Below are 22393 nucleotides of genomic sequence, written 5' to 3'. Positions count from 1 at the left end.
CCCTGCCTCCATATGCACCACATTATCTAAGTGCCATCATTTCGCTCCTCTATGTCTTTTCTTGCTTGCTTTTTATTTGAGCTTGCCCCTAGTCTTTTGTTGTTTGTCCTGGGCATTTTGGACCATGGCTTCCCTGGTCCGTGTCTATTAGCCTTCACTATCTTTTATTTGTCCTCTAATGTAATGTTGATTCTGCTATACAATAATAATTGATGTTGTGCATTTTGCTCCTAGTTTGAAAAGACAATTACAAAATGTGTTTCCCCTCACATACTTGCTAACATGGTTTGGAGGTTAACATTGTTAACATAATTTGTGTTAGCAGTAGTTCTAAAAGTGTATTATTCTAATGGAATATGTAAAAGGTAAAATGATTTAAAAACATAATACATTTCCCTTCTACTTCTGCCTGACCCTCATTTTTAAAAGAAAAAGAAAGAACAAGCTTAGCATGTCAGCCTAGACAAGGGCAGAAGAGAGAAGTTTCCTTAGCTTAGGAGGCACCAGGCCAGCGTCTAATAATAGAGCCCTGCAGGTCCAAGGCCCTGTTTAGATTTTCCTATCATAACTACTTTCAAGTACACGAGAAAAAAATATTGATTTATTAGTCCTACAGCTTGCACTGCAGGTTTTGTTTATTCCTGCCTAACTGTGCTGTACTTGCTATTTGGCCGGCCTTGTTTATTGATTTATAAAGAGGCCTTCCAGTGTTTTCTGACTCTGAGTGGGCTCAATGTGTCCATCCTCTCCCCCTGTCTCACAGGGTCAGCTGCACCAAAATATCAAAGAGTCCACTAACCACTAATAATCCTCTGTGGACTTAGCTATGCATCCATTGTCCTCTGCAATGTTCCCATGCCTCACACCGACGCTATGTATACCTTCTATCACTTAGACCGTTAATGACCTAGATGACAGCTCCTTCAAAACTGGCAAAGGTGTTTGCAAATGTCAGCACCATCAAGTGCTGTTTTCCATGGTAAAGAATATCCCTTACTTCAATGAGACCCTTCACCTGTTGGACTGGTGCAGTTTCGCCTATGCCCTATGTCCAAACTCTCGCAGGCAAGCAACCTCATATCACGCATTGCCTGTGACCATGCGTGGCATTGGGTTGGCTGCAGGGTCTGACCTTACGGCTAAAGCGGTTGACGTCGAAGCTGGGGAACTGGGTTCGAGTATCGACAACGACCCTCAACATCCTGTGAATCTGGGCAAATTACTTAATCTCCCCGTGCCTAACAAAAATGAATGTGTCCTCAGGTAACGTAACTTCTGCTATGTAAAGCGCTCTGATACTCGATATCTTCGGGTCTAGTTCACGCTATATAAAACTAAAAAAAATAATAATAATTAATCTTCGTCCCTTGGTGTTTGCAGAGTGAATGCAGTACCATTTTGTGAGTGAAAGGATGATGTGTATACAGATATAAGAGAAATACTACTTGTAAACCTCAGTTTGGTTCCATCCAGGAAACAGGACCATGAATGCAGCTCTGCAGGAAAAATAAAAGTAACGCAAAAAAGCTTGCTTAAGACAACTGGCCAATTTTTATTGTGTTAGGGTACTCTAAGAAGTGCTGATAAACGTTATATATTTAGATATGTTAATATATATATATCTACTGTATCTATCTATCTACCTACCTATCTATATGTATATATATATGTACATATATATATATATATATATATATATATATATATATATATATAAAGATAGAGGCAAAGAGCGAAAAGAAGCAGAGAAAGATTTCTAGACAATAAAATACTGTGTAGTATAATCGCTTTTGGTTCACATACAGTACATGAGCTTTGGCTTACAGGTTCAGGACATAAGTTAACACTGGTAACATCAACGTTGAACAATACTAGTTTTGACAGTGTGTCATTTTCGGAACAATGGCATTTTTCATAACTGGACACTTTGATTTCAAATCCATTTACTAATATTGTTTGAGGATTTGCTGAAACACTATTGCTGGACGAGAGATTTCATCTCTGCTTGTCGTCTGGCTTTGTTCTGCAGGTAGCGCCCCTTTCCCTCTTCAAAACGCTTTTTCTCTTCATCATTTTCTAGCTGTTTAAAAAAATTAAATAATAATGTTGGCAAAGTGTGCAAATATATATATATATATTTTTTTTTAAAGAAAATAACTATCATCGTCAGATAACTTTGTTTGATTTTTTGTATAAAAATCTGAAAAGAATACGAATACAATTCATTACAGGAATAAAATACAGTAAAAACAGTTGATACAACTTTGGATAATAATACAAATCTATTAAGAACACAGCTTCCTGCATTAAAGGCCAGCTGCACTAAAGTGTAGTAGCTCAGCAGTGAGGCACCACCACTCCTGTACTGGCAGCAGTTCCCAGAACTATGTTGATCGGCTGCCATTATCCTTCCATCAATTTCCTACTAATTACAGACATTTTTAAGAAACAACCAGCGCTGTAACAAACATCAGGACAGCCTAACATCTGAAGACATGTTAAGGAGTCCATGTATTTCTTGAAGGCAAATGGCTTCAGAATGTGCTTCAGACAGCATAAAAAGAATCGTCGGTAAATTTGACAAAAGAACATAAAACCTTACAGAAATTGCTCAGCCGACCCATCACAAGGGCAGTGGTGGCTCGCCGAGGGAGTGCTGCGGGGCGGGGGAGGGGCAGGGGGGCAGGGGTAGTGGACTCGGACAAACGACAGACAGAACTCAGAGTAAGGCTTACTCTGAGTTCTGTCCATCGGATGTCTGAGTCCGTTAGGCCCCCACCCTGCGCCTCCCCCACCCCGCCCACTGCACTCCCTCAGCGAGCCGCCACTGCACAAGGGCAGGCCGGAATGCTACTGCCCGTGTGTTTTGCCATGTCAAAAACAAGCACAAAATACACCACACAGTGCCGGCCCTAAAATTAAAAAGGAGAGACTTCTCCCACCGTGAGAGTTCCAAAGGTAAGTAAAATGCCAACTCTCCTGTTGCTAATAAAGTAAAACAGTTACAAACGGAGGGCTTTCTATAAAACTCATCCACTCTTTAGGAGAGACTAAACTCTTCATGGCGGGACTTCACCAGCCAGATTTAGTAATGGCATCTGGGGCCGTAAACAATTCGGGGAGACCAATGTCAGTGAACGTCATCAAAACATATTTCACCCAGGCGAAAGCTTCTTATCTGAGCTTAGGCAATTTACGATAACGTTTCTGTTCAAACTTGCTCCAAAATAAGCCCACACAGTCACCCAAAGCAGAAGCTAGACCACCTTGAGTCTGTCAGAAACCTATGGTAGATTCAGTTCAGAATGTAAAATAAAATGGGAGCTAGTTGACTGAAGGTTCATGAGCCGCCTGCAATTCCTATTTTCTTCTACCTGAATAGGGGAAGCAAAATGGTATCCCCATACCTATATTTTGTGTGTGTGTACGTGTGTGTGTACATGCATACAGGGCCAGAGTGGGGAACCAAAAGCAGACATGGCAAAATGATCAAACCAACCCGTTCAATTCCTCTCCTCGTTAAATCTATTAATAATCAAAACACTGAACTGATGTTACTGGGCAGGAAGGCATCATTCAACTCTCCCACGCTATGGACCCCCACTATGGGTGCGAGTCCAACTCCTAAAAACGTGATCAAGAGTCTGGGCTTCTGGCTTGATGATGATCTTGCGTTTAAAGTACAAGCCAGAAAAACCGAGGCCACCTGTTTTGGCTTGCTTAAATCTATACGTAAAATCCTCCCTCAACTTCCTGACAAAGCCAAAAAAATACTGGTCCAAGCCATGATCCTGTCGAGGCTGGATTACGGCAATGAGCTCTACCTGGGAGCCCCGGTCTCTGTAGTTCAGAAACTACAGGTGGTGCAGAACTCCGCCGCTAGACTGCTGACGAGCACCAACCATCGCTCCTCAGCTAAGCCAGAGCTGAAATCACTCCACTGGTTGCCTATAAAAGAACGGGTACACTTCAAAGCCCTCTGCATCGCCCATAAAAATCTGCAGGGCAAAGGCCCCCCCATTCTGGCCAATTTGATCAAACCACACAAAACTCCCAGAAACCTGCGCTCCAACGACCTCAACCTGGCACGAGTCAGCAGAATCAACAAGGCTCGTACGGGTGGTCGCCTCTTCTCTTACAACACCTCAAAGTTGTGGAACTCCCTGCCCCCACCTCTTCGACAGGAGCCCAATTATCTCTCTTTTCGTAAGAAATTAAAAACTTGGCTCTTCCCTACAAACTAACGATTCTGACCCCGTCCACTCCGGCCCTTTGCCCTGTTCTAGCTGCAAGCGCTGGGATGCCTCCGGGTAGCCATGCGCTATAAAAGTGTTATTTTCATTTCATTTCTCATTCATTCATTATATGTCTCCCTCTCTCTCTCTCTCTCACTCTCACCCCTGTGCCTGCTGCGAATCCTTTTGGGGGCTGGGTATAATGACATTGGCACCAGAGGCTGAACTTGGCATTCAAAACTAGTTTCAATTACTTTGGCCCACCAGAGACATGCCGTAGAGAATGAAAGGCCTGTCTGGATTTATATATAGGCAATTTCCTTATTATCGGCAACTTACTATTTAATTTAAAATATTTGTAGCGTTTAGTTTAATTATTTTAATTCGGTTTGGTATTTATAATAATTATATATACATTTTACCATTATATATAATGTCAAACTCATTTAATTATTGTAACTTCAGCTCTTATGGGGTTTTATTTTATTTCCCTGCCGTCTAGTGTTTTCAATTGGAGTGTGCTTTGGTACCTGGGAGCCGAAATAGGAGGTACCTGACTTACTTCTAGGCTGGGATGGAGTACATTTACCCTGTTTTGACACCTTTAGGGCTGTAGTGGATGTGTTTCTGTATTAGCCTGTCCTCCCTAAATCCCCCCTTACACTTGTCTATACACCTCCCACTTAGTACTAAGTGCTCCCCACTTTCCAGCCTCTCCCCTGTGGTGCTACCACATTTACTTCTGAACCATACAACTACTTTTGTAGAGATTGACACCACCATCAAAGATATCTTCACACAGTAAAACTAGGAAAGGCAGATGTATTTACCAGTAGGTATGTGAAAAGCATGTTTTAGTATGTGAGTATACTGCTGTAGTATCACTTTACAAACTTCAAAATGAAGTTTCTGAATGGCCCAAATGTTTTCTAATTACATACAATATGTTATTTTGATTTCAACGCATTCGTACAACACATACTAAAAAGGAACACAAAATATTATAGTAGCACAACAGATTTATCATATTTCGAAAAATATCCTTACTCATCGATTGCACTGGAAACCAAATATGGATGACAATTAAAGATTACCATTAGTTTGGAATTGATTTGCACCACAAAGTTTAAAATAGCCTTCTCCTGCCAGCTATTTGCACAGACTGATTTCCGTGTTTCCCGAAACCTAGAAGTGTGTGGAACCCTATTCTATGATCACCCTTTGTTTAGAAATATTAGGTCGTTTTCTGGTAATTCATTCCCTATGTAGCACAGCAGATAATACTTAAGAATATTTCTATAACAAGAAACATATATTATTGTTTTCAGTATCACTCCCACCTTTAAATAGGAAGTTGTACTTTGCATTCTTTATTTGTGAATATTCAGTGTTTTTTCTGCTAAAAACGAAAACAATGTCAGCTTGTGCTCAACCGCAATAAAATGTGATTTACCAAATCCAAATACCCTAACAGAACTGGGATAACCTTAGGACATTTTATAACTGGTAAAAAGTAGCAAAACTGCATGGATGCCCGTGTACAATGGGGTTGGGCGCCCTCTACGGTTGTGCGAAGGATATAGCTGAAGGCCAACCCCCACTGCAAGTTAGGTACCAGCAACTGTTAAATGTGCTATGTAACCAAAACAATCCCAAAAATGTACTCATCAAAACAAATATAAAAGTCAAATTATGATAAGCTTTGGTTTTAACGCCTAAACATAGCTTTGAAAAAACTCAGAAATCCACTACAAAAACAGTGTTAAAATGAAGGTATGGGTATAAAACTGTAAGGAAATCAGTTTAACAGTGCTGCAGGATGTGAGCCCTGTGCAAGTTATAGGTACACAATTATCTGATTACTGGGAACCAAGGACTCCATTGTAGCGCATGTCTCAGGGCAGTGAAGCAGAGCAATCCAAGACCTACTCATGGGAGGCGGTGTGGGCTAATAATCACAATTTGCTGGCCTGCAACACCAACATTTAATGCAAGATTGTCCAGTCTGTGCTTTTTCTTTGGAAAAAAATAAGGACATTACACACACACTATTAAATACTATGAGGTAATTTACAAATATATACATAAGGTAGGTGGAAATACCTTCAGTGACATTGTAACATCACATTTGAACCCTAATGGGTCATGACTCCCAAAAATCACAATATAATAATAATAATACAATATAATAATAATCCACATTCGTAAAGCGCGATCAATCACCCGTAAGGGTCTCTAGGCGCTGAGGGCCATCAGGAAGATTAAGCAACCTATTGCCCAGAGTCACATGGTGCTGGGCTAATCTGCCACCGGCACCGGGGATCGAACCGTGATCCCCAGATTCCGGAGTCAGTCGCCCTGGCCGCGACGCCACACCTCTTCCACCCACACAATGCCCCTCCACCCCGCCCTCCTACCTATACCAGATAACACATTACAATATAGGTAGGTGTCACTTTAAATAAACTCAGGACTAATGGCTTTGTCAAGCAGTTCACCACATTAAAAAAAACAGTCACCACCATTCTATCACTGAAGTCAGCAACCATGTTATACATGCAATGATTATTGTCAATAAATCACTGCGATGCTTATGAAGAATCAATGTCAACAATACAAGTCTAAATAAAGTACTTTTAAATCAACATAACGTGTCTGTCCTTCATAAACCAATATAGGCCACATAGCAAGCAGCAATAGGACCAACCGCTAGAGGCCCCTGCACACCCAGACCATAAAACAAAAGGTTCAGTATTGGGAATGCTGAAAAGTCTAGGGGTAATGAATTTCCTTGACCCTGAAAACTTAGGGGCACTTTTCACATTCCTTTTGGGGGGGTGCTTTTAGCTAGTTGACGGTGCCCCGCGGGGCATTATAATGCAATTCTTCCGAGGAGTGTGAATAGTACATGATTGCCTTCAGCCGGTGGATCAATTGTGCAGGCCTCACATTCTGCACAACTAATAACCTGATTTCCCATCAAAAACAATATCTAAAAACCATTTAAAGGTAGCAAATTGAACCACACCATGCTCTGCTTATGACCCCACATATAAAATCACTCATGACAGAAGTTCCATTCCAAACAAGGGGCAGATTATTCGGACGGTTCTAACATTTTAAAGGAGGCAACAAAACTTGTCACGTTTCAAAATCCCACTAGTTTTCCCCTGGTAATGTGTGTGTACAAAAACAACACAGTGTTAGAAGTTCACCAAATGTGTGTGCACAAAAACACAACAGTGTTAGAAGTTCACCAAATTTTCATAGCATGGCTGCCCTTACTCTCATTCAGGTCATTTTCTTGGTTTGGTGATTTTGTTCATTTAGGCGTTCCTGACCTAGAATGCTAAATATACGTATAAATCACAAATGTAAGGGTACTGCATATATCGCTGTGCCTCGCACACTCCAGATAAAAAGCATGAAACAATTGTGAATGACGATCATAAAAAAAGGACTGATACATACATAGTAAATACCCTTTCCCATCCAACTCTGAGTCTGCAAATATAGGGAAGGAGGGGACCAAAACTAAAAAAGAAAAGGAGCAGCACGGTTGAAGACCAACTGATGCATTGCGTATATATGGGGGGAGTGGCACTACTATTTACCTACATCTCTCCCATGCCTGCCTGACAGGCTAGATATAGATGACAAGATAAAATGGCATTGACACCCAAACAACCACAATTAATTGTCAAACCACACACAAAAACACCCTGTCTTGCCCAATGGTGTAGGAGTTAATTTAATCCTTCCCAGCCTTCTTTGAGATGTATAGTAATAAGCCTCTATATCCTCCAACCTTGCCTAATGGCAGATGGGAAATATTTGTGTGTGTGCTGGTTTTGCCACTCCACTCCCCATTGGGTTCAAGGGGGGGGGGAGTGTCTCACCAACCACTTCAACATTGACTTGGGGCCAGCGATATTCTCTCTTGCCTTGCCTTGCTCAAGAGTGTGGGGAACTATCCATCTCACTAAAGTGCAGGGGCACTTTGTGCCTTCTTCCCCTTATCTTGCCCAGGGTGAATGGGAGCATTGTTATCTCTCCTCTCCCTTGCCTTACCCAAAGAAGTGGGGTGGGGATTAAAAGAAGAGCACTGGGTAACTGCTAGTTTCCCAGCTCATCTGTCACTTGGACTTCAGACCTCAAGTATGCAGAAAACAACTGTAAAGCGCTCAACTGTAGAGCTGTGAACTTTTCCCAGAACTAAGATTATAATTGTGAACTGAGTACAGGGAGAGTTGTGACAACCCTCATGAAACTTGGCATACCAAAAGCAAGTTTGCTGTAAATCTGTTCAGGAAAAATTCTTACAGGAGCTAAATTGGAAAACGCTTCTTTACTTTTCCACCTCTGCACAGATCTGCAAGAAATGTGTATTGCCGAATCTTAGCCGGATGCACCAAACGAGCGCCACATTTGATGAAGACTCATCAAATGGTGTCAAAGTTAAGTGCAAACCAAAAATGGAAAGGGCATCAGGTCCATAACTACAGAGTGTTTGGACTTCCTAAGGCCAACATTATCATCCTTTTTAAGGCCCCTATGTTCAAAAAGCTATTAAAAAACAGTTTAGCTACCAAACGATATATAAATTAAAATATAATTATTCCCAAAATAATCATAATACAAAGTGTGTTTAAATAAATACTAATTGAGCTCAAATCCTCCCTCCCCTTCACAAGCCCTTCGGTTAGTACAAAGCCTTTTCAATGTTTACATCAAATACTGTGATCAGCATGGACCTGTGCAAATATTTAATACAATAAATCACACAGACTATTATTAAAGAAGAACTGCATGCAATGGAGCTGACATATTTCAAAAGAGTAATGAGACCTATTGCGATAGTTTGCATGTTCCTATAGTGAACTCCATAGCCTTGCCCTGCCTATAGACAGCATCTCCAAAGAAACTTTTCGCATTTTCTAATAGAAGTTCATTTTCTAGACACTCCACCTTGCTACTCCATTTCCATTTATAAACTCTATTTCGGCTGTAAAAGGCCATAAAAGTCACATAATAACACATCGCAAAGATAAAAGTACGATAAACATAGCACTGCATAAAAGTTTAAAAAGTAGTTATTTACAGATTACATCAACTAACAGCAGCTCGTTACATTAAAAAAGAGATATAAAAAAAAATTATTGCACAATTACAGTAGTGTTTTCAGCAACTTTTGGCGCCTTTTCCACATTGAGAGAAGAAAGCGAGAAAGGGCAAATACCACAATAGTTTTTTGTTTCAGATCTTAAAATTCGAAAAGAAGCAATACATTGAGTGAACCCCATATTTTTACAGTGTGGGATGAGCCAATATTTTCTTAATGATCTGTACCCTGGACAGAAAAATAATACATGTATCACTGTCTCGGGGGGACCATTACATGCTGGGCATGCATTTACAGTAGAATTTGCCCAGTTCTTTGTAAAATCAAATAGAGGAAGGGTGCTTAGCCTAAATTGTATAAATAGCTTCCTCGCCAGTACGGGTTGGATTTCATCTATAAAAGGTATCAAACATGTATTGGTCTTTGAAACTCAAGAAATCTATTGTAAGTTGGCCAAAGGTGTTGTTTTCCTGCAGGGCCCTAAGCCTGTACAGTCTATAGGGTTTCACCAGGTCAAGACGGGAAATCTGCGTACAATAAGCCTCCGGGCTAAACCAGAGGTCAGAATGACCAATTTTGGCACAAAGAGCTTTAATATATGCAAGCCAAGGAAATTTCACTATCCCAGTTAGCTCCAGGATCGAGCAAAGCTCAGACCTATATGAGGCTAGCTCAGGGGTCAACCAAATTCTGCACCAAATGTCAATGGGCGCAGTCCCGCTTCTTCAGAAATGGGTCTAATGCCCAGATCAAGACGGAGAGGAACAAGAGGGGTGCTTAGCGGAAGATTCAACAAATATCTCATATACTTGTTCTCAGCTAAAGTCAGGCCCTTCATAGGACAATGACCCCAAAGCTCTGCCCCATATAGTGCAGCGCTTCTCACCTGCACTTTATATATCTCAGTAGCAGGGCCAGGGACCACAGTACTTAAGGACTTGGCAACTTTCATAACACCACCGACAACTAAACCAGCCTTAAAACTGCCTTTCCCACTTGGGGTCCCCAGGAAAAAGACTCAGAGAGAGTAACCCCAAGATAGTCAAAGAGTGACACCTTTTCTAATGGGATGCCATTGAGCGTAGGGTTGGGGCGAGATGATTTTACTGGATTAAACACCATAAACTTAGTCTTGGTTGCGTTTATTTCCAGGCCCCTGTTTACGCAAAAGAAGGCAAATCTATCTAAAATTAACTGTATCCCCATGGGGGACTTAGATAGCAACAAGGTGTCGTCCGCAAACAACAATGTGGGCACCTTCCTTCGATCTAGTTTCGGGCATCACTGTTCTCAACCTGGCTTAATTGGGAGACCAGGGCGTTGAAATAAAGGCAAAACAGGGTGGGGGCTAGAACACAGCCCTGCCTTAACCCCCTGTCCACTGGAAAACGTGATATCAGTTCCCCTGATTTCCCAAATCCAACCTGGGCAAAATTCCCAGTATGTAGGCGGATAATCATATCTAATAGGTCTGAGGGTATTCCAAGTTCATCAAGAACTGCCCACAACTTTGCTCTGGGTACCATATCAAAGGCTGATTTTAAGTCGACAAATATCAGATAGAGGCCGCCACCCTCTATTGATACTGTCTTCCAATAAAGGAGTTGGAGCCTAAGAAGTTGATCAATGGTCGATACATTTTTCCTAAAACCAGCCTGGTAGTCACTCAGTATGTCATGATCTTCCATCCACATATGTAGACGATCGAGCAGAATTCTCGAAAACAACTTCTGGGTGACATCTATCAGGCTGATTGGCCTATAGTTTATGGGCAGTAAGGAAGAGCCCTTTTTATATATCGGGAATATTTCCGCGCCAAGCCATGTATCTGGGATTTTCATCCCCCGCACTATAGCGTTAAATACTATCCAAAGGTAGGGGCCCCAGATCATTGGTTCTTCCCTGAAAAGATTCCTAGGGATCTTGTCCAATCCGGGTGCTTTGCCAAGGGGGAGTGACTTAATTGCACCTTGAACCTCTGCTAAAGTAATTGCCTCTAGAAGAGGCAGAGATGCAGAAGATTGGTTGGTTTCCACTGGTGCTGATGGCAAATCACTAGCATAAAGGGATTTGAAATGCACTTCCCAGGCTAAAGCAGAAATATTCGGTTCCACCAGAGACCGATCAGCAGAATTATGAAGGTTAGAGACTAAGTACCAGAAGCCCTTCATATCCCTATTGTGTAGGGCTACTCTAATATCTTCCTATCTATCACACTCCCAACGTTGTTTGGCTTGCTTGATAGTAGCATTATACAGATGCCTTTTTATTTTTATTTGTGGTCTATTCTCACTCTGAATTGCCTCAATAAGAGCACCCTTGGCCGTCCGACAGGATTTATCGAACCAAGAGAACTTGTGGGTCCTTTTCACAGGGGGCTTAGAGAGAGGGTTTAAAATGTATTAAGGTCCTCCGTTAATTCGGCGTGGGTTATTTCAACCACGTTCGTATCCCAGGTGGTAGAAAATCGGTTTGCCTCTTCCACGACCTTCTCAAGAAAAGGGATAAATAAAATGTATAGGGCTGCCAGTTTTTCCAGGACTAACCTGACCGATTCCCACCTTATCCTTCTTTTGTTATTGGCCAAGGCTAGGTTAGTACAAGCATTGGGGAGGCTCATCGTTGAGATTTGATTGTCCGGGATCCGGAGTTCCAGGACTAAAGCATTATGATCACTGTCGTGTCTCGAGAGAACCATAAAGTCAACTACCCACAGCCAGGCACTGGTTTCCACCAAAATATAGTCCAGAAGGCAAAACTGTATGGATCTATTAAAGGTGGACTTCCCTGGTTGGTCGGACTTGGTGCGGCCATTACATGCCCTTAAGGAATGCAGTAGCATGGCCTTGTTTATCTGCATCACCAATGGGGACCACGCCTTTACCTGCTTAATCTTTGGGTTGGGAATTAACCAAACTCTGTCCTCGTAACTAGGAGCTGTGTCTAAGGGGTTAAAAGGGGCTCAAATTAGCAGTTAAAATCGCCCCCTATCACCTTCCTTGCATCCTTAGGTAAGGATTGTAAGATTGCAGGCAGATCATCAATTACAGAAGGTTCCTTTGAGACACTTACAGGGCGTGAATACAGGTTATTAACCACAATTTTAAGATTAGAAAAAAAAGTTAACTTGATACCCTGGATATCATCTGATAAGGTGATCACTGCCTCCATCTGGCAATCCAGATGGATTGCAACCCAAAGAGACAGACCCACTGAGGGTCTTCCCCCATTTCTACTGTGTGCGGGTACATTATACGTGACATAGCCCTGACTCACAATGTCATCTATTACCCAGGTTTCCTGGAACAGGCAAAGATCAAATTGGGATACAAACTTTACCCAATCTGGGTTCTGTAACCTATTTTTAATACCTGCCACGTTCCAGGATAGTACCTTTAAAATCGGGCCCCTGGAAAAACAATCACTAGGATTACTAGGGAACCGATTTCTGGAGGACTGGGTTAGCCCCCGATTATTTACCAAAAGTGTGCCTACTTCTGCCATTGGTGAAGGGGTAATGACTAATGGAGGGAGATTTTTAATGCGTTCTGTTATTCTGTGTGAGGTAGAGGCAGTGGTCTCCATAGGGATTGAATCCTTTATCTTCAAAATTGGGTGAGAAGACGAACTAGCCAGTCAGTCACATTCCTCCAGAGTCGAAAGAACTTCAAATCTATTCTGTGTTAGCACCGAGCCATTGCCGTGGATGCATTCTATTCTCTTCACTGGATAGGGCGTGGACGGGCTTGGCCCTATTCAGTCTATTCTTCCTAGGAGAGTGCCTATGATAAAAGTAGTCTAGGGTTAGAGGGACTATCTCATAGCTCTTACGTTGAGAGGGGTAGAAGTTTGCTAACAATGTAGGTAGAATTTTGATGTTTGAAAAATTAACAATGACACAGTCCCCTTTAAAACGTTTTTCCTGGCTGCCCACCCATACACCCTCCTTGCCATAATTAGTTCATTTGCCAAAAATGGACAAGTCCTTTCAGTAGTACTTTTTTTGGAAGAAATCCAGTGCAGGCATTTGTCCTTAAGATCGATCGTAGACTTCATTTGATCAGGTCGAAGCCGAGGAACATTAGCCAACCAAAGGAACAGCAGCAGGCGGAAAATGAAAACTTGTTCGGGCTAAGGTATTAACAGTTATAGACATTAAAGGTCTTATTGTTTCCGGCTGTATGCACCCTCCATGGCCCGATGTACATGGCACTGCTGCATTGTTCGAGACTTCCCTTACAAAAGAACTGGGGCTATGTGGCAGAGGAGCTGCCATAACTGGGAGGAAAGGTGGTGGTGGTTTAGAAATCGCAATAGTTGCTGGAACAGACACAGACTGCAAAAATTGAGTAGTTTCAACACTCACAGCTGGTTGAACTGCCTGTAACAGAGCTGGGCTTACATACAATGCCGAACTAGAACCCTGGACAGGAGCAAGACGAAGATGTGACTCGAGCTCATTCAGTCTAGTTTCAATATATGATAATTTTTCTATGATTGGCAGCATAATGGAATCCATTTTTAGCAGCAAATCATCCCAGACTGAGGCGTGGTCAATAACTGGAGGAACTGGAAGAGCGGAAGAAGCAAATGTTAACGTTGACTGACATAGCTTAGGGGCCTTGGAACCCGATTTTTTTGTTGGACACTTTGATTTAACGGGACACCCAGATTTCACTTGTTTAGGGGCCGCATCAACATTCTTGCCTCTAGTACGCCTTGGCTTAGGTGAAGGAAGATGTTCCTCGGGGGATACTTAAACACCAGATGGTGGAAAACTGCAGTTCTGTTCTGACTCTGTGGAGTGACATTGAGTGGGAGGGGTAGGTTCATTTTCAGCGAAGACTCGAGGAATACCCGGAGACTCATTAATAAGGTTTGGGGAAGAGCCCAGAGCTAAAGGAAGTGAAAGTCTACCAGGAAGATCCCCAGGTCCCAATAAAAGCCGTCGCTCGGTCATTACAATTTCATGAGCAAGAATGTTAGTAGCCCTGGTCAAAAAAGAATCAAGAGTTGCCCCTACGCCCGCACCTCCTAGCTCCTTAAGACCTCTCCTTTTAGCCATTGCCAGGGGGTAATAACAGTCACAATTAAGTACCTTATTCTACAGCAGGCGAAAGAGAGTGGGTCCAGCCGGACTCCTCCGGGCGATGACGGGCACAGACGGGCCCGCCCTCGGCCCGGGCTATACCCGGCACGCGCCCGTTCCGCATAGCGGGTGCTGGAATCAATTGAATACACACCGCAGGAGGGGCTTAATGCGCCTCAGGTGATCCTGGAGCAGGGCTGTTTGGACACGTAGTCCTGACGGCACACAGGGAGCAGGGAGCGAAGTGTCAGTCTCCCTCGTCTTCACCCCTCACAACTGGCAGGAGAGGGAACAAAACAACAGTCTCCCTCAGCAGTGTTCCACAATGTTTTCCAAGGCGAAGCGGCACCTTGCTACTCACTTATTTACTCCAAACAATATTTTTATTTTCGCATGCAGAGTTCTTCACTCATGGCAAGAGGGCTTGGTACATAAGGTATAAGGCAGGAGCTGATGGGACTCTAGAACCATACCGTACCTTGGTGAACTGTGAGTATGAAGTAGGTCTACCAGTACTCCAAAATGCATTGGTAAATAGGCCCCATTGCATTGGAATACATTTTTAAAAATCAATGTCAAATTAATCTAAATATTTCCACTCAAAACAACGACTCAGCACCTCACCCCAAACCTGAATAACAATTATGCCATTTTCCAAGCCAGGTGCCCAGTGGCAAATCCCGGAATGTCACCATCTTCTGCAGCCTTCCCACAAACGTCCTTTGTGCTCTAAAGAAATGGCTCTAGCAAAGGTCCAGCTGTCACGTGTTTCAAGACCAAACCTGTCACCCAATCCCCATAAAATATCCTACATCAAAACTGGCATCATCTATACAGTTAATAGTACAACAAATTTAGAAACAGCAGCTTGCAGAATATTCTATATGTCAACCCCATCATTTCTTTTAAAAGTACACATGGTTTTTAAGGAACTATACTTTGGCTTTACTGTAAAAATGTTTAATTATCAGCTAATTTGATAGTAATATATAACAGCACATTTAATTATGGCTGCATGTTTCTACACCAGTGATCTAAATGAACAGAAATTGTCAGGATCCACTCATTTTCTTATAAAATCAAACTGAATGCGCCAGACGGCCATCTATCAAGTGGCACGCCAAATACGTCATTCCGCTCCCTGCTTCCAAGGCACCCTGACACACTTTCCGTCTGTTATTAACAAATCTATCTGCGTTGCTAAGTGAGTCACGGTTGTTACTGAAGATCTAAAATGTGCTCTGCAAATTAAATTACAGAATGAACTGCAAAAAAGGGTCATATAATCAATTCATGAATCATATTTATATCACTTTGAGTGTAGAAACACGGTTTGCCACAAAATGTAACTCCTTAAGTGTTAAGAGTTTTGTCCCTAACGGTAATACACTTCTCTTACATGTCTGCATGTTAGATTTAAAACTGAATATTGTTTTATGAAATGCACCTGTTCTTTCCATAAGTTGATACATGGACCGGTAACTAAGGTTTGTAATTCTCTCTTGGACCAATATCTAGCAAAATATTTCTCCTACCAACTTTTCAGAAGTATTGTTGATCCTTTAAATAGTATCAATATCTATATGCACTTGTGCAAACATTCCCTCTTCAGGGATTTTAAAAGCAAGTGTTAATATGTTTTCTCTTAAAAGTGTATGCCATGGTTGCCACAGATATATGTTTACCATTGTTTCAACAGTATGCAAAAGCATAGGTTCAATTTATAAAAAAGAGCAGGAAACAGATTTTAGGAATATGGAAAATTGTCTTGATGAAACAGGAAAAACATAATTTTGGAAGGGGGTACTTATAGTTTTCGCTCCAATTTCCTTGCTCAAATGCCTTTGATTATTTTTCCTCATTTCTAATGCATTATAAAAGTAAAATGCATGGAAATTTTACTGAACAACATTTTCCCTGAGTCTTAAAAAACATAATAGAAATCTTCAACCGATCTATTCTGATGTCTCTCCGGTGCCGAATTTTTGGATTGCCTCCAAACACTCTTTCTCAGACCAATAGAAATATTGAAAACCGACAGAAATACCTGGCTAAGAACGAGACTTCATAATTTATTACCAAAGTCAGAGTTCCTTTGGATAGACATCGAATCTATACGGGAGTTGACACCCTAAAGGCTCTCTGCACAAGACTCCCTTCAATTACACTCAAAAATGACCGAGAGGATTGTAGGCAAATAGAATAAATTAACATCAAGAGTGGGGCTAGTGTTTAACTAGCCATCTTGAAGGCAATGGCCCATATCCAATGTAAGTACCATGCTTAATACTGAAGGAAGTCTCCCACCATGTACACCAAGTGGAAGATTTCAAACTGGTGCAAACTAGGAAAGGTGTCTAAAAACAGGAGAAGGAGGTGAGGAAATGTTGAAAGGGCAAAGAATACAGTTGAAGAATATATTAACTAAGGGGGAGACAGAGGATGAAGAGAGAGCCAAAGAGATAAAGGAGACTAAGAAATATTCATTGTATCTGTGGAACTTTATAAAACATTATTAAGGAGGAAAAAGGGGGAAGGGTCACTTGTAATGAGGGTGATAGCTATTAGTAGAGGGTGACAACAGAGGACAGAGCATAAAAGAAATGGTGTAAGAGATTTTACCCCTCCATAAAACAAGACAATGTTAATCAGAGAAAGAACAAGTGAGAAGCAAGAAGGAAAGGAAGAATGTTTGGAGAATAAGTGAGATGGGCACGGTCGTCTTTACCTGTGACAAATTGTGACTGCCTCAAGTTTCATTCATCGACTTGGATGCTGGTATTGTCAAAAATATATGCACATTGCGAGGTACAATTGATAAACAAAGATATTGCAAAGAATGCATTTATGTCTCTTTTATAGAGTGTGATGACAGGACGACGTCCCACTCTCACCCTGGGCTCTGGAGTGGATATGTGAAACTCGGGTAAGAGATAGACTGTTTCCCCATTAGGGGAACTTGGTCGCACGACTATACAATTTAACTACAATGGTGTTTTTAGAGAAATAAAGTGGGTCACGATCCCTGCATGTGGTTTGGTGGTATGCGTGGGTGAAAGGAGAGCACATAATGAATTACAGACATGAATGTGTAAACAAATTAAGTGAAAACGATGATAACAATCTTAGAATGGGGCAATTCACAGGGGCAAGCTGAGCTAACTTATAAAAACTTATAATGTAAAACGAATGGTCTGCATTTATAAAGACGGAGGGCCAGACGTAGGTAATCCAGATTTACCGATTCTAAAATACCGAATTTTACCGATTCGGTATTTTAGAATCGGTAAATGGGATGTAGGTATCCATTCGGTATTTTTTAACGAATCGGTAAATACTGAATCGGTATTTACCGATTCAGTATTTCCCATTCATCCCTATGGGCCTCCAGGCCCCATAGGAATGAATGGGAATTACTGAATCGGTAAATACCGATTTGGTAAAATGGGGAACACATTCAAGGGTGGCAGGGTGTCACATTGACACCCTGTTGCACCCCTGAATAGTGCATGGGTGCACATGTGGCACACATACATGCCCTAAGGGCATGTATGTCTGCCACATGGCACTGTTAAAAAAGCACAAAATTGCTTTTTTAACGGTTTTCGTTATTTACCACCAACTTGTAGTTGATGGTAAATAACGAATCCTTACAAGTGAAAAGCACTCACTTGAGTAGTTCCTACATTAAGGATTCGGCAATTTACCGAATCGGTATTTAAGAATTCGGTAATTTACCGATTCCTGAAATTACCGATTCGGTAAATTACCGAATCCTTAAATTAGGCCCCTACATCTCAAATGTCTAATACCAGTCGGTAACGGCCGAAATTCAGTAATTTCGGCCGTTACCGACCGGTATTAGGCTTGCTACATCTGGCCCATAGTAGGTTACTATTTTATTACAGGACGTTCCTTGCATGTTACCACAACAGAAAAGCTAAGTAAACACGAAAACTCACTTGTAGAATATTTTTGGATGCTAGAAAAACAGGATCTATATCCTGAGGAATGCCAAGTCGATGCAAGCAGAGAGGGTGACAGGATGCTAATTTCTTAAGTACACCCATAACTATATATGTTTAACCCTATCAGGAAGGACCTAGGAATAAAGTAATTAAGAGGGAACCCTCCTAGGTAGATTTAGTTGAATTACTACCTCTGCACAAATGGATCCCTATAATGTTTTTTTTAAATAACTTTTGCGCTCCACCATGTATGCTGGCCTGCAGGAGGGTATAGAAGCGGGCCCATGATGAAGCATGCCACTAACTAGTGGGCGAGGGCAATATTTATAAACCCTAAGGGTTTCCCTGATGCAGATTGGGAAAAACTAAATGAACATAGGTGCTTTTCCCTTTTTTACATGTGTGTATATGTACCATTTGGGGAGGGCTAGAGCTTTTTAGAGTGTGAGGGAAGGATTGCCAAAAATATATCTTAAAACTGGATATGCCAGGCTTAAATGCAATTAACTATTTTTACATGGAAATGACCTCGACCCATTTATAGCACCAGGACAACATACTCATGATACTTTCTGACACACTATGTGTTTTGTTCCTGCACAATTTACTTGTGTCATAAATTCCCTTTCAGACAGTTCTGAATGTCCAGGCCACGACACGCCTGTCTTTCATGGTAGCTGATCGGAAGTCAGGGTATGCATGTATTTCTACCTTCACTTCAAATTAGAAAGGCTCCATACATACCCTCCATTGTAAATATGTGCAGTGTGTCATGAATTGCACCTTTTAATTATACTTAAGTGCAAGAGGCACATGAGTGTACGCACGTGTGTGTGTGGTTATGTGAAAGAGGGCTTTGAGTGCACCTGGTAGTGAGTCCCCCACACGTGTAGCCACCGTTCTGGGGGTTACCATTAAAATAAGTAACACCTTTTTACAGTTGCCTGCTATTCTTCACACTGCATGTCTGTGATCTTCTTTTTCTTCTCGCATGTTTAAAGAAGCCAACCAATGCAGAGATAAAACAATTCTCTTTATCCAGTCATGCATGGCGAACAATCGCCAACATTGCCCGTTTTACAAGATGTATTGTGACATCACTTACTGTTTTCCTTCTGTATTGGTAGCGCCAAGATGCCTCTGGGCATAAATGGGCTTCACAAAAATAAAATTAATTTCATTTAATTTCATTAAGGAATAAGAGTGAAAAGGCAAAACAAACTTTGGGATGGGGTTATAAATCTTTCCTTGCGTTTTTGGCCGGATTGATGATCATACTGTGGTGTATGTTAAATTTTATGATCTTGTTTGCTGTAGGACATGAAAATAGTTTTCTAATGTATTTTCCACACTTTCACTGCTGCTATGCTAGGGATATTTTTCATTATTTTATGTAGGAGCTTTCGGGATGGCAATCAAACATCTATATTGGTCAAATCTGAGCTCAAACTCCTCTTATTCACTTCTCTCTCATTTGTCTTTTTTTCTTCTAACCCATTCATCATCTCTCGCTCGATTAAACATCCAAGTAACTGGACCACTTTCTTTTGATTACACACATTTCTATCACTTATCTACACCATAAATTCACCCACACTTGCAACCTTCGGTTACTGGAAAAACCTTTACAATCTTTTCTTTACAAATTTTCTTTTAATTACAATATCCCCGTCTCCAGTTACTAACCCTACTTCACCAATTATCCTTCAGTTTTTTCTTCTTTTCCACACATCTCAGCCTCTCTTTAGACATGGGTCAACTCCCTGATTGTTTTCCTTTCTTCATCTATCCAGGCTTAAGGAGGATGCCTGGTTTCCTGTCCCTCATCTGTTCATACAAACCATTAACAGTCTCACTGTGGCGAGTGTATCGTATTTCGAGGGTATTTTTACTTTCCAACAGTTTCTTTCATATATGGCAAGCGGTTACCTCGAACAATGTTAAAGGCCAATTTATGGAGCTTCAAAAAGAGACACTGAGCTAAAGGTACCCCGATGGAGGCCTTATGATTTGACTGGATTTACACAGCATTGAGTCAGAAATCCACATAAAACCTAGTCTATGTTGGGTTAGAATATTTACAAGTTCTGCAGTCAATGCGAATTGAAAATTGCAACGTGATATTATGTTAAGGAGAGGCTCTACAAAAATAAAATGGCTGGACCATGTTGAGCAAACGTTAAAAACAATAGGATGTGCAGTCTCCTGTGATAACCTGAGCACACTGAACAAATCCGGTCCTGCAATCATCAAAACATGCTACTTGGAAAATATACTGTTACTATCCCGAAAAACAGATGGGAAGGCAACTTTTCATCGCTTTTCTGGAAACAAAGGTTTAAACAATCTACAAACTATGTATGGACTTTGTACAGCCAACGTTCAGGAGAAGCCTTTACATAACATACAGGCTGGGAATATTACCGGTCTTTGGCCTTGATTTTGAGTAAAGTTGCTATTTATCGTACTGGATGAATAATGATACCCTAGGGTAAGTTATCAATCGGTGTGGTAAATAGCACTTATTCGGATTTTTTGGGTAATAAGAGGAGGATTTTGATAATTAGCAAACCAAAATTCACATAGGACAGTAAATATTGTAAACTTTTTCCCTGCAGACATTTAACAAAGGGTGAGGTATTTACCGGGGTAATTAAATACCACCCAACTTTGAAAACCAACAGCTGTGCAAACCAGGGCTTATGCAAGGGTCATGCAAGGTAAACAGCATTTACAACGCATTCTGAGCCATGTGTGCCGTTTCTCCACAAGCGAAACCACGCTTGCCTGAACCACTCATCTGACTTAACCACGCATATGAGTGGTTAAGGCAGATAGTGCTCTAGTGTTCAGATGGGTGGGGAGAAGAAGAGGAAGCTTTGGACCAGGAAGCACTCGACTTCTTACAGATAAGGAGTACTGGGGCTGGGTTTGGGGGTGGTAGTTCTCATGGGTGGGGTAAGTTTTAGGGCTCAGGGTAGTTTTTGGAAGCGAGGCATGGTTCTAGGGCTCATGGCGGGGGGTTTCAGGGGAGTTTTAAGGGCTGGGTTTGGGGGGAGTTTTTAGGGATGTTGGCCATTTTAGGGCTTGGGGGCTGGGTAGTTAATTGAATGGAGGGCAGGGTTTTAGGCCTCAGGGCAGGGGTAAGGATAGCTTTAAGGACAGTGCATGGTATGTTTCAGGGCTCAGGGTTTTAGACCTCAGTGTGGGGAAAGGGGAGGGGTAGTTTTAAGGGCATGGTAGGTTTTAGGCCTCAAGGTGGGGGTTGAGGTAGGGGGATGACATTTTAGGGCTTAGGGTGGGGAGGGGAGGTCGGGGTAGTGGTAATCTTTACCACGCATATCCCTTTACCAATCATGCCATTACCACAAAACTGTGTGGTCAAGGCTTGCGCCACCCCAGTTCAGACCCAGTAATATGCAATTCATCCCTAACCATGTTTCTCATGGGAACAGTCCAGACCAAACTCCCAAACGAGGTCTTCCCTAGACCGGAAACAAGAGTCCAGGGACCGGTTTCAGGGTAACACTCCTCATCAGCCAGGCTAGCTTGAATCCACTGACAAACTGAGCAAGGAACCCACGTCTGGGAATACCCTGCAAACTTAGGGCAAACAAAGCAAGCACAAAGAGATGATGGACGGAGCGCTGAAACTTTTCAGACACTCACCCCCAGTTACAGATCTGAGTGGAATTCATCATCGTTAGCTCACGTCACCAAGCCAGTTCAGACCCAGTCCAATGCAAATCAGTCTTGACCCTGTTCCTCGTGGGAACAGTCCAGCCTGAACTGCAAAAGGCATGTCTTTCCTGGACCCGAAACAAGCATCCTGGCATCAATCTCAGGGTAACACCCCTCATCAGCCAGTTTAGCCTGAATCCAGTGGAACAGTGAGCAAGGGACCCACAACTGGGCATACTCTGCCAACTTAGGGCGAACAAAGCAACAGAAGGAGAGGATGGATGGAGCGCTGAACCTT

The 22393-nt window shown here is 41.9% G+C and overlaps 1 protein-coding gene across 2 annotated transcripts in view; it reads right to left on the bottom strand.

Moving 5' to 3' along the window:
* Positions 1–1532: 1532 nt before the first annotated feature.
* The window catches only part of ACOT7 (acyl-CoA thioesterase 7), a 1240110-nt gene continuing 1219249 nt past the window's right edge, over positions 1533–22393 (bottom strand). For both annotated transcript variants that reach the window (XM_078640951.1, XM_078640950.1), the window contains exon 9: positions 1533–2080. In XM_078640951.1, the coding sequence (XP_078497077.1) occupies positions 1976–2080 (105 nt within the window). In that variant the 3' untranslated portion in view covers positions 1533–1975. The remainder of the gene's footprint in view (positions 2081–22393) is intronic.

Source organism: Lissotriton helveticus, chromosome 5_1 (genome assembly GCF_964261635.1).
Source record: "Lissotriton helveticus chromosome 5_1, aLisHel1.1, whole genome shotgun sequence".
NCBI lineage: Eukaryota > Metazoa > Chordata > Amphibia > Caudata > Salamandridae > Lissotriton > Lissotriton helveticus.
Note: the sequence above shows the minus strand (reverse complement) of the source record. Positions and strands in the feature narration are given on the sequence as shown.